Source organism: Anser brachyrhynchus (assembly GCF_964034855.1).
Source record: "Anser brachyrhynchus genome assembly, chromosome: 21".
NCBI lineage: Eukaryota > Metazoa > Chordata > Aves > Anseriformes > Anatidae > Anser > Anser brachyrhynchus.
In genome coordinates, this window is record NC_137714.1 from 2,407,852 (window position 1) to 2,421,545 (window position 13,694).

Here is a 13,694-nt window from a genome sequence, read left to right on the forward strand (position 1 = left end):
CTGCACCGATCATCTGCAGACAGACAGGCTTTCAGTTTAGATAAGTACCTTTCCTGCAATTCAAAGCAATTAAAAACAATGTACTTATAAACCTTCATAACTTACCTGCTTCTGTAATGATGGCCTGAGCCAAAAAAAAAAAAAGTTAAAAGAAAAAAAAAGTTAAATATTTTCTGGAATTTCATGTTGAAATAGAATATTTGTAACATTCTGGCCAGATGACGACAAATCTCTACTCCAAACCTGCACAAAGCAAAGCTAAATTTTTACTGCAGATCAGTTACAATTGCTAGCACCAAAAATATAAGCTGTTGCACCAAGCAAAGAGCCTGAGATGCAACTCTCAATCGCAACCAGGAAAGTTGGAGTGGCTGAGCTGTTAACCCAGGACAGAAGATGAATGAATGGGGCTCATTACTTCACAGCACAGCACCCTTCGTTAAGAAAAAAAGAGTAAAAGCCAGGTGATGCAATAATCACAAAGGTTTCTGGAATATAAGTTTTGTGATTCTTGATTAAATATTTGGAACTATGGCACTGTCACTACAGATGTTAAGAAAAGGCAGGTAATGCAAAGAGCTTTAAGTGTTGGCTGCTGAAACGTAATCATCCTAATGGGAAGGGATGGAATAAAACCAAAAAAAGAGAAACCACATTCAAAGCAGCTGCCAAAATACTAAACACTCATCATACCATTATTCCACTGTTACAGCCCTTTTAATTACATAAAGCTCATGTTTTTCAAATATTGTCACTGTCTTTGTCTATAGTCCTCAATATAAACGAGCTATTTTGGTAGAAAGAGATTCCTTTTCTCTGCTAAAAAACCGGGGCCAAGGTTTTCACAGAGAACTAATGACAATGCACATCCAAAGTCAGACTCAGTCCCGTGCAAAAGATGAGTGAAAGAACCCTTCCCAGCTGGCAAGTCCATGCTGCTTCGTTCAAAAAGATGATTTTGTTTAAACTCACTGCTTGCATCATCACTTTGTTGTTGTTATCCATTCCAAAGATTTTACATCCTTGCAAAAATAGGTGGTTTAATTTCACATCAAGGCCACCACAACCATTTCTTCTGAAGATCGAACTGTTTTTAATCCTCTAAAACATATCTATGCTCCAGAAAGCCTAAGAGAAATCTGTTAGTGTCAGCCTTTTAACAAGATGATGGCATCACATTTTAGGCTTGAGTGAGTGACTGCAAATCACAGTACAGAAAACAAACAGAAGCACTAAGTTTCTAGGATAAAACATATCTTGTTCCTGCAACAGACAGACAGGGACCTGCCTTGCAAAGGTCATCAGATTAGCAACCGTACAATCAGCACGTCTGAAACTACAGTCATCTGGAGATGATATTTGTGTCTTTTTGTATCAGGGAAATACTACGGACTACTTCCATACCCAGTGTCTTACTCAAGAGAACAGGATTTGAAACAGTTCAAGATTCATAACTGAGAAGAGTTAATTTTTTTTTTTAAGACAACAATAAGAATACAATAAGACTACACTAAGAATACAATATACAAATGATGTAAAAAGTAAACCAGTTAGCTCCTTTCTTGAGATATGAACTCACCTATACGAGTCTCCATCTCTGTTGTAGTCACACAATAGATAATCTTTTCCTACCACCTTATCTCGTGCAATCTTCAATGGCTGATCAACAGAGGAGAGGAGATCTTCACAGAGGCTTGGGACCTGATGGATTGGAGAAAAAACAGGGAGGGAAGAGAGGGTAATATATTAAAATTAGGAGAGTCTGGTATCCCTAAGAACAGATTTTGTTATTAATAGCTCACATCTGTCCCAAAGCCAGAAACCTTTAAAAAAAAAGAAATAAGAAAAAAGCCTGCACTTAAATTACAACACAGTCCTAGGCTCCCACCTCCAATAATTTCAGATTTAATTACCTAACCACTAGTGTGGTCCAGCACACTTAAATATATACAGTCTCAATGTTAGCTTCTTGCCAATGACATCTAGTGAAGTGATTGTTGAGGACTGATGAATAAAGGTAAATATTTATAATGGAGTGGAAACTAGGGAGCTGCTAAAAGAATATGCCATCCGTATGCTAGAGTGTATTTTTCACAAGCTCCCACTCTGGGTCGAGTTTAGAATAGTTTCCAGGCAGCTGGCCAAACATTACCACGTTGGCTAATAAAAGTACATGTGTGCACACGCGTGCGCTCATGTAAAATCAAACATCTCCTACACAGGTAGCTTATAATGCATTCATAATCCCAGCTGTCTCCATGCGCTTCAAGTGGAGAAAGACGGTAAAAATCTAGTTTTAACGTGGCAGAGAAGCTTAGATGTACTGCAAAGCCAAAATTACATTTTGCAGCCTGAGGCTAGCGTGAAGGCAAGCCAAGCAAGCAGAGCAAATTCCATCCCGTGGTCTCTTGTTCTGGAGCTGACGGTGGCCCTGGTATCAATATCAATATTCCCAGTACGCAGGCTGTGCCTGGGCCAGTGGAGGAATTCCATCTCAGGGCACGTGCAGCACTGTGTCACCTGGGGCATGACTGAACCATCCTGAAGCTGTTATTAAATAATTGGTGTATGGTGCGTTTCCCTCAAGAAAAGAGTTCCAGATTTCCCCCTAAAGGGAAAAGGACTAAAATAAAGCATCCTTTCCCAGCGGAAAGTTAGGAACACAATGGAACAACTGGTAAGTTCTTGAATATGCTGGTGACAGCAACGAGTTAATACAGAAGATGGAAGAAATAACTAATGTGAAATCTCTTCTACTTTTCATGCTACGTTGTAGAGATGAAAACTTGATTGAAAACATCAAGACAAAAAACAATCCAGGGTAAAATTAATCATTTAGTGACGAATTCACAACTTGTAAGAAATGAAAAGGGAAGGACAAATAAAGAAAATATGGGCATCTGCTTTCTTCTATTCAAGCTGTTGATTCACTGAACTGGTTGGTGCTATTTCAAAAGAAAAGAGCCTAAATGGAAAAAAATTGGGGGGTTACAACAGCTCCCAAAGGTATAACACAACCTATTTTAATGCGCGACAAGTATCGTAACAGATCAAACTAGCTGAAACAAAAACAGTAATAATCCCAGGTACAAGGAGTACATACAGAAGAAGGTATTAAGTCAAAGTAAGCAAAGACATAAAACAAAGTAACCACAAAAGACAAAAAAAAGGCCAAAACAAGATGTGGCTAGCAAGAGACACAGCAGCTAACCCACATATCACCCCACAAACACACAGAGGGAAGCCAAGAAATGGTTGGTAAAGCTACTGTCTGTGCTAAAAAAGCTGAACCAGTTTGTTTTTTTTTATTATTTGGTCGCAATATATGTTATACACAATATAGTGTGGCAACCAATGATAACAGGAGAGCTCGGCCTTCAGTTCTTTAGAACAGGGCAGTTATGTATTTACACAAAGCCAAATGCTTCTCCCAGGAGTTCACCCTTTGAGACTTGGCTGAAGCAACCTCAAAACCATCATACCAAAACCATCTGCTGAGTAAATAAAAGCAGAATGGAAACAAGCAGCTTTTAGTAAAACCTTTACTTTTTCTGAAAACAGATGATCCTAATGCTCCACGGAGCTGATACAAATCAGAGGTGGTGTGGCACAAGCTAAGAGGAAAGATGTATCCCCGCTCACGAGCCCATCTGCTTGCACTTTGTCTCTCCCTTCAGTTCTCCGCTGCCCATTAATTTCAGGCTGACTCCTCAGGGGCAGAGCAACTTTAGACGACTACTTCTGTTTTAGACGCGCATGCAACAAGACCCAAAGGCCTCACCATTCAGAGCCATGCTCGGGGCTGCTCCTAGGTGCAACCAAGCCCATCCTTCTTGGCTGCTCCACGGCCAGCTGTACACGCACCCAGAGGTAAGAGCCTCGAAACAGGCTCCTCACTCCAACAGCCATCTACATGAGGAAAAATGATTTGGAGAAAAGTGGCTTTTTTCCCAGACTCTGTTACTATTGCATTTCTTCCAGAGAAGCCCTACGCTACACATGTGGTAAGAGAGCACGAGAGGCTTCGCTGTACAGTTCTTCAAAATCAAGTATATATACACACAACGTTTCCAAAAGAAATCCCAAACACGAGCCCGAGTCAATTCCCCTGCAGAAAAGCTCCTTATATCTATCTGAACCAAAGACCTTTAAAAAAGTCAAACAACGAAGTAAACACATTGTGGCTATTCAAGAGCCTAGACAATGCAGTGTGCTACTGCCACAAGGCAAAAACACACTTATGGAAGTAATTTTCTGCTGGTACAATTTTCTATGGGTACAAAATTAAGATATCACCTTAAGAGCCAGGATGAAGCCTGTGAATAACACCACCACTCTCCTGGCTCAAAGAAATGCTTTGTAATAGGGCTCATGCTTGCTATGCAGGACACGATTTCCTTTGAATTGCAAAGCTTTCTAAATCTGAGGGATAAACTTTCAAAGAATCAAGGACCATCGCGAATTCCCTCATCCCCTTGTCCACTTTTAAGGTTGATTTTAAAAAAAAAAAAAAGATTAAAATTAATTTTCTCTAAAAATAGCACGTGCCCACTAAAATCCTTCCCAAGAAAAGATCCCTTGGGTGGAAAGGATAACAGAACACATAGCAGAAAGATTTTGGCTAAAGGACCACTGCAAAACATGCTATACATGGACATGGAGCCCTAAACCTTGGGTGATTCCAAATCAACGCATCCCAGGAATGCAGGTATCATCTGCATCATCTTCACTTGCCAAAGACAAAACTTGGAATTAAGATGACCAACAACACTACTAAGGAAAAACAAAAGTCAACTGCAAATTCCCATCTAAAGCTCTGATTAATCTCTACAGAACTCTAAGAATTTTCCACATCCCAGATTTAAAAAAAAAGTAATAATTAACACTGCCAAACAAACTTGAGTTGTCATTGACTAGTGCTCAGAGATCACCAGGGTAGTTCTGACTGTGCTGTTATAGCTGCAGGCTTTTTTCCACATTTACAAACCCTGTCTCATTAACTAAGTAATATTAAGGGTTCCTTATTCGAATCCTCAAAAAGTTCCTCCAGAACACCAGGCTATGCCATGCCTAAAGGTTTCCACGGATGCTGAGGGTGTTTCTGTACTGCTTAATGGGAAAACAGTCTCTTACTGACCAGAAGGTCCCCATGACATGTTATGCCTTAAAAAACAAGGCACTTCACTTCCACGTAGCAACGATGAACTAAATTTCTCTTGGGATGAGTTGGTAACAGAAGTGTTCATAAGCACAGCCTCTTTTTCAGTTTCTAAGAGCTGTGGCTAGGCTTACAGCTGTGACAGTGAATGTGCTGCATCATACACTTTTAGAGCATAACACTGTATTTCAATACGGTATTGCAGTAATATTCTTCAACAGGCGGTCAGTCGTGTGTGGAGCCAGGAGTTGGACTTGACGATCTTTGCGGGTTCCTTCCTACCCAGGATTTTCCATCACATTGCTAAACACTCGTTTTCTCTTCACTCCAGACACCCTACATGACTTCAGGCAATATACTCTTTTCTCCTTCAGTTTCTTTCAGAATAAAATTGGGAAGAAAATCTACTCACACCCTGGAAGTATTAGACAATTTCAACAGTGTTGATAAGAGAACAGAGGTATTTCAGCTGATGGAACTACTCATATAATTCCAGTTCTTGGAAAAAAAGTCCAAATGTGGCACAGTTACCCCAAGAGAATAACTTCTTTATTATTTATTACATCAACTTTCAACAGCTGCTCTACTTCTTTCCTAAGAAAGGATTGACAAGATTTTAAGAAAGGATTGACAGGACTTATGCAAACTGGTCTTCCTCTTCTATGTTATAAAGCCACTTACATGGCAAATGCAGTAATCTGCACATGGTCATTTGCAGCTTTGAAGACTTCAGCTACATAAGGCTATTTGATTCCTTCGGAATTAATGTTTTTTGCGTTTTAAACATGCATTGATAAGATATTTTGCACTGCCAGGCTAAACAAGCTACTGCAATGCAAGCATCGAACAATTGTTTTCCATTATGCACATGTCCTTCCTTAAATTCTTCCCCAAGTCAAGCACTGAACCTTCATTTAAATTACTGTTCGCATGTTCAGACTCTTGTGGAATTCAGTTTATATTTAGCAAAAAGATATCCCTATCTTCCGATCCTAGTGAAGACAGTTCTGCTTCAAAGACCAGCCAGCCCACTGCCATTCTGAGTTTTCAGACTGAAACGCCAGATTAGCATCAACTTTTGGTATTCACTTGGTCTATGTTAACTGGAAAGCCAAAAGGCTCTTAGGTGTCTGAGTAAGCACGTTTGTCTCTAACAGTCTTTATAAAGAGAAAAGAGACTTAAAATTTAGAACTGCAAGAATTAACCCACTTCCCAGGCCAATCCCGAAATGCCAAAGCAGTGATTTTACTCCATTCATCACCACGCTATAAATAAGCGTCGCTGTGATGAAAACATGGACTACACGAGGATTGCTTTGTAAGCAAAGTGTGTGCTCCCAGCTTTATTTTGACACAAGTTTCTCCACCCTTAAAGCAGCGGAAGGTCAAATGCAGAATATAATTTTAACCTTATATCTTTAGCTAAAGGCCATCGTTAATACAATTGGGTCCACAGTGTACTCTGGACCCTAGTGCACACGTTTCCACAAATAAGCACTCCATCTATTATAGTGCCTGTGTATGTAGTCACGGAGCAAGACCACCCTCGCTGTAAATCAGTAAAGAGAAAGAGAGGACTCCGAGGAGGTCCGGACTCAGCTGTTCAGGCTGGATGGGAATAGCAGCATCATTCAGAAGCACATACCGTGCACCAGGGCACTGTGTTTGTGGGATTTATTTTTTCCAAGGAGATACACAATGAACGCTTAGTAGAGAGGAAAGAAAAAGTGAATGAGCTAGGCTTACTCTGCTGCATGTTGAACAAGGATTCTGTTGTCTTGTGTAACAGTATTCTCCATCAGAGCAAGCCAGGTATGTGGACAGTGTTTTAATTAAGTCGACTGCTCTGCTATCAAGACAAATAATCACTTGTGCCGTGGTCAAACTGTGCATTTGCTGGCATAGCTAACCTAATAATCTTTCCTTCTTGACTCACTTTTTGGTAATGTTACCAAAACAATTGTTTCTGAGTTAATCTGTTTAAACACAATTGAACTGGCCTCTAAAAAAGGTTAGAATAAATGAGCAGTAAAGGCTAAACAGGTAAATGTTTAAACAGGTAAATGTGAGCCTCTTCAGTCTCACATGCATTCTCCAGCTTAGCTTTGATTAGGCTGGCTGCTGGATTGCATCTATTTCTGCACCATACATTCAGAAAAGTTCAGTTTGGCTCACTAGCCATGCAACCCAAGTACACGAAGGGTACTATTATTATTCTTTTGTTTTTCCCCTACAGCCTTAACTGAAATAAATCATGTTTGCAATTGAAGCAGCAATATTGTTTGTGTAAGGTTCTGTGCTTAAAAAAATGCATGTTTTTCCACCTTTATGTAGAGGTCAGGACATCCACAAGGAACCTCACACACTGCAGAACTATGCTAAATGCATAAAAATTAAAAAGGTGAAACATTTTTCCTTAAGGTTTTAGAAGAAGCTTCAAAATATTAGCAATGAAGGCATTCAGATCCACTTCTCCTTTGGAATGTGTGTCTATAACATGCAGGTATCTGAAAACACGTAACTTGATGAGTTTTTAATTAAAAGCTGCATACAAACTGAAAAACAAGTACCTTAATTGCATGTGAACTCTTAAGACTTTGCTTTTTCTTTACGGCAACTTATATCATTAAAGTAGTAGACAAAAACGTTGCCCGTGTTACCTGGGGAAGTCACTTGGCTGCAAAGAACAGCCCATGCAAGTCACCAGCAGTTCCACAGAAGAATTGTTTTAGCACAAGACACCCCCCCCCCCCCCCCTTTCACCCTTTCAGCCTGGATTCCTCCCCTCTTGGCCAGCATCTAATAAAATACTATAATTTTTCCGAGTCATTCCACAGCCTCAGATTTTCCTGTTCCTGCAGAACGCAGACATGGTCTAACGGATGTTGTGGAAACTCTAGAAGGAAGCCTGGCTCCATTCATTTTGGACCTAAAACCACTAGTAACGTCACTCCCACATATCCACGCGTTGCTAAACCTTAATTTGATCCATCAGATGTCCAAGGGCCATACATTCTTCATGCTTTGTTTACTAAATGACATTTAAATGTACTCGTGTCCAAGGCCAATGTAATTGATATTGGAAACAGCTCAGCTTTACTTATTTGCATTGAATTCCAGCACTGCAAGAATTATCAAAAATGAAACGAAAAATCAATTAGCTTTTCTGGGAAAAGGCAAGCATAAGATTGCAGATCTGGACTTATCCAGTCAGCGATGTCACAGCAGAAACATGATGTTAATTACAGACTTTTTCAATTTAGCTCAAGGAAGTGCATCTAAAATCTCTGAAAGGTGACTACTGTTCATAAAACAGCATCCTTGGCATTCTTCCGGTGACTCGCTGGATAAAATAGAGCTTTTGCTGGATTCTGCATTATGGAGCTTACCAAGAAACAAAAGCTAGCCATCTGGCAGGCACAATGAGACGCCCCAGATTTTGACTAGTGACCTGCAGGTGAAGGCTTCTGTATCTCATTACCAGTCACAAGTCCCATGAGTCGTCACAGCATATCAATATCTCGGGAAGTCTCGACTGCATGTGTCAGGAGTCCAGCTGGTGTTGGAGATATCCAGCAACAGCTACAGGAAAGGCACAGGCGTACTCTCCAGCTCTTTACCTTGAAGTTTCTATAGCCTAGCCTCCCCTGCCACCCCCCCAATCTTTGAAAGCTCTTAGATAGGTTTCTAATCAGGATTCAACCTCATCAAGTGATCCCCTGACCCCCCCCCCCCCAAACACACACTCCATTAGAAAGATTTGAACAGACATTTCAAGGGTTAGTAACACCAGCAGGAACCTGGAAGAAAAGAGACACAGTTCAGGCTTAAGAAGAAAATGACTACATAAATACAGAGCCAGAAGTGAAGCAGAAATTGATTTTTACAATCTCATGCAAGCGGGGTTGCTAGCTCTATGCCAGCATCACGCTGACCATTTGCACACACGGTGATCTCCAGTTACCATCAAGGTATCCAGAGGTAATCTTTTCTAGTTGGAAAAGTTGCTTAAAGCCACTCACCGAATGGAAAACTGGCTCGTAACCACCGTTAAGTTTCTTCGGAGCCAGCCTCCCTTTTCTTTAGCCAGTAATCCTTGCATTAGAAAAGCAACTGGCTGCAGATAGCCTGGAGCCTATCACACCCATCAGCAAACTCAGGAAGAGCAGCAGGTCAAAAACTCAGCACTTACACCGTGAGGCTGTCAGCATAGTTCTGCTTCCACTCTTTTCAAGTTTTCACTGGGTCTGAATTTTATTTATTTTTTGAAAATATCTTCTACCCTCACTAGCTGTTCAGCTAGCCATCTGCATTCAATTATTTTATCTTTCTCCTCAAAACTGTACACTTCTTAGGCTTTTGGACTCGAGATACAAAGAACCCCAGCCACATTCTCATGTTCTTTATGGTCTGTGCAGCCGAAGCAACACCGCTTTACTGAGGATAAATTCTCTAGCTTCATATATCTTCAGTTACCAGAAGGCACACAAGCAGATTTGAGGCTTGCCTGGAAGCACGCTAGCTATATGAAGCAGGCTTATGAATACTGTTCAAATATTTCAAAATCAGAAGTTTATACACGTGTAAATTCATTACTCTGGGACTTTTTAAAAAGTAACACGTACTAAAATATCTAAGTATTCTGCTGTAATCAGAAACTCAAGCAAAGATTGTTACCTCCCAAATCTTTAAGTACAAATTACCCTTGAAAAAACAACCAGTGAAGCTACTGATTGCTTTATCAATAAATAACTTTAGCCTTATTTCTTCCTTGTCAACAGTAACTTGATTCTCTACTTCAAGGAAGCTTTCACATTTAACACGGAAGAAGAATGGGAATAAATTGAACGTTATCTGAATACCAATCCTACTGGGAAGAGATGAAAGTCGTGGCTGCGAACAAGCCCCGCTCTCCTGGTGAGCCTGCTTGTCCATTTTATGATCCAGTTTTGAAAGGATGATTCCCCATTCCCACTTCATGCCAGCCATCTGATTTTTCTGAGTCAGCGAGATTTTTCATTCCGTTTATATGTGCACAGACAGGCAATCACCCAAATTAAACACTCGGCAGGAAATTCTTACTTACAGAGGAACCTGGTTCACTTTTACCGAGACTGAGGGCACATCAACTTCCATATCCAAGCCAAAGCCATCAAGGCAACCCTGACACAGACCCCTTGCTGCATGTGGCCCCTGAGCACAACAAATCCAGTCTCCATCCTTTCCCAGAGATGCACCCCTCCGGAACATGTCAGTGAAGCTGTCTTGAAGAGAGAAAGGCTTCAGGAAGGCATGATCCCAGCTAACATTCACCTACCCTGCTTTGTGCTTCCACGGTGTCCTTGGCAGAGAGCCTCCACAACAGCACTGCCTGAAACCTGATGGGGCTTCTCTTGGGGAGAAAAAAAACAGCTAAAAGCATATGAAGACCAACTTAACACACAGCTGTCACCTTCAAAGAAAGGAAGCAGGAGGACAAATCTCCAAAATCGTTCTGATCGTTCAGTATAAACCATTCACCCACTCTACCAGCCTCCTTATTTCATGCCAGTCTGTGATTTGCATGAGCAAAACCAAAACCTTACTCTTAACTGATAAAAGAAGCATTTCCGTCCAGAAAATCCCCTTAATATTCCCCTTTCAGCATGCGATGGAACACGTGGTTCACAACTGACTTCCGTAAGCACAGAACGTCAACAGCAACAACTTCTGCTGGGGAAACTGAGGCAATAAGGAAAAGCGACAGTATTTATGATACAGATTTCAATTGTGTAGCAATGCTACAAGTGTTATTGCTTGGGGGTATCCTCACGGTAACTCCATCTCAGAGCAGTGCGATGCCTTGTAACGCTCCTCTCGTGGAAAAGGAATTACACTCCAGGCCTGGCTGACAGGTACACGCTCCCAGCCTTCTGCCACCCCGGTTCCCAGAGCTCCACGGAAAATTATTCTAATTTAAATTAGTTGTCCTTAAAAAGGCATGCGCCTACACTAAACACTTCTCATAGCGATTTCAAAGTCCTCTTGCACACCGACAGCCTCCAAGTTGTCTATTTACAACTAACGACTAATTGAATTCCAAGCAGAGCGTTCCATGCCAAGGCACATTACCAGCACCGCACACAACTCCTTTCAGCCTGCACTTCTGGAGTCCTGTGATTGACAAGGTCTCTAATGAACTCTAATTGAGGACTCCGCAGTTTGAAAAAGCAACAACAGATGTGGTAAAAGGGCAACCCACAAACTGGTTTGCTAACGAAAGAAAAGCGTCTGGTCTGATGAGGGCCAATGACCCCAAAATTTCTACTCTTCTACCCACCCTTTTTTACTTTGTGTTCAAGTCCAGACCCTTTGCCTTGGTCAGCTCAACACTTGGGGGCAGTGATGCACAGCCTTGAACATATTCCACACATTCTTACTGGCCCCAGGATGCTCTCTTATTAAAAAGCAGAGTTTTGACAGAGTAACAGGGACCTCAGACGGGGAACGTAGTACAGCTATCCTTCTCGGCAGCATTACAAACCTAGGAAGATGTTAGGTTCTTCCTATATTAGTTTTGGAAAGCTTTTTGCATACAAATATGCATTTAAGTCATCACCATTGCCTTCCAACGGATCTTAATCAGCACGAGAGCAGTTAAGTTACACATCAGCCTGCAGATCAGTTCCTATAGAAAGGCTGCAGAAAGCTGAGCTGCAAGCAGACTTCAAGAAATAACCTACTCTTTACACAGGGAAAAAAAAAAAAAACACTCATGCCCCTGCTTGCTTCAAGTTTACTCCAGCATGGAAATGTAATGAAGCAAGGAAACCAAGCACAAAGGAAGCAGAAGTCAGCGTGCCGTCTTTTATAGTTCTATCACAAATTTAACGAACCTACTCATGCTCATCGTGCATTTGTAGCCTGACCTTTTACTTCAAGGAGGTTATTGTCTGGTAACAGTACAGCAAACAGAATAAAAACCATCAGCTGTGAAGGTTTAGATGAAACTTGCCAAAAAAAGGTCAACAAACTATTTGCTAGAGTCTGGCCCATGATGGTTTTGGAACTATTACAAGGTGGCAGTGCGTGTACTGCTCTTGTACCGAGTTCAGACTTGTGTCTTGTGGAGGTCAGGCTGAGAGAGGGCTGCAGAAGAGGCAGGTCCACAGATGTCTCGACAATAAAGAAGCCATACTGGATTTAACAAGTTATTTCATCTCCTCCCCAGAGAAGAGACTGCAGGAACTAGTGTGGGAATCCCATGGACCCTCCTCTTAATACGCATGGTTCAAACTGGTCTGTTTCACGTTACGCTCCCAATATGAAAAGAAGCCCAGTCAGTGAGATGCTGATGGAAAGCATGTAGAGCACTAATGAGCACCATCCAAAAGTAATTCCAACATTTAGAGGGAACTAGCAATTTTCTGAGTCATTAGAAAAACCTCATAGCAATTACACAGCCAAGCTTACCATAGCTCCCCCCACCAGTCATTGCTCCGGTCGGTCCTTAGAGTTGCTTAAGCCCTGATATCCATTCATTCCTCCAAATTCCATCAGAAAAATAGCCATGTCATACCAGATCATACCAAGGATTTAGTTACTGGGTCCCACCTCAAGCAACAGCCACAAAAATGATGCCTTAAGTTGCCAAGAGTTTTGGTGGCACAGATGTAGCCAATTAGTAAATGGTTTCAAGAAAAAAAATAATCCCTTCCTGCAGGGAATAATTCCCTTCCTGACCCACAGAGCTTTCTTATCTATACCTTGGCTTGTGTAACCAAACGCAATATTTAAATAGAGTTTGATAAATCTCTATCAGCCGGCTTTTTCACCACAGGACTCCTCCCAAGCTCACTACCAGCTTCAATTCCACTTCGTAACAGACCTCCTCGGCTCAACTTTTCCCTGGTAAGCAGCCACTCTTCTGTGTGTAAAGATGATAAACAGTTTGGATACTGTTATTTAAAAGGTTTAATTAAGAGGTACTAGTTCAAGTAGTTGCAGAACCATCAGGTTTTTAAGGTCTCTGGGATAAGGTTTGTCAGCATCGTGCATAAAATTCAGACCTGCACAGAAAGGGGATGTAGTTCTCGCAAGAAGGTGGGAGGAAAGGCTTAGTTCAAAGGTCTAACAGCTCCGTTCCAAACCAATGCACCACGTCTGCAAACATCTGGAAGCTTAGGTCAGAGGAAACTGTGCCACGCTGTTTTCAGGGATGCTGTTTGCTTTTGTAGGGAGAAAATTCACGTGACCAAAGCCCAATTACTGTTGAAGCTGGCCAGGTCTGTGGGAGACAATAAAAAGGGCTTTTTTAAGTATGTGAATAGAAAAAGGAGGACTGGAGAAACATAGGTCTGCTACTTGATGGGGATGGTCACCTCACAAACGAGGACAAAGGCGAAGCAGAGACGTTTAATGCCTTCTTTGCCTCTGTCTTCAACACCGATGATAAGGCTTCGGGAGTGCCCTGAGCTGGAGGACCATGACAGTGGGAAAGAAAACTGCCAACCAACCCTGAATGCGTGCAGGTTTTGCAGCTCCACCTGGATCCATT

The 13,694-nt window shown here is 41.5% G+C and overlaps 1 protein-coding gene across 4 annotated transcripts in view; it reads right to left on the reverse strand.

Annotated features, from left to right (window-relative positions):
- Nucleotides 1-13,694, reverse strand: part of CAPZB (capping actin protein of muscle Z-line subunit beta) — a 64,101-nt gene that overhangs the window by 31,396 nt on the left and 19,011 nt on the right. For all 4 annotated transcript variants that reach the window (XR_013941383.1, XM_080564257.1, XM_080564258.1 and 1 more), the window contains one exon: nt 1,580-1,701. Coding sequence is in view for 3 of the 4 variants with exons in the window: in XM_080564257.1 (XP_080420383.1) it covers nt 1,580-1,701 (122 nt within the window). In the remaining variant the exon portion in view is untranslated. The remainder of the gene's footprint in view (nt 1-1,579; nt 1,702-13,694) is intronic.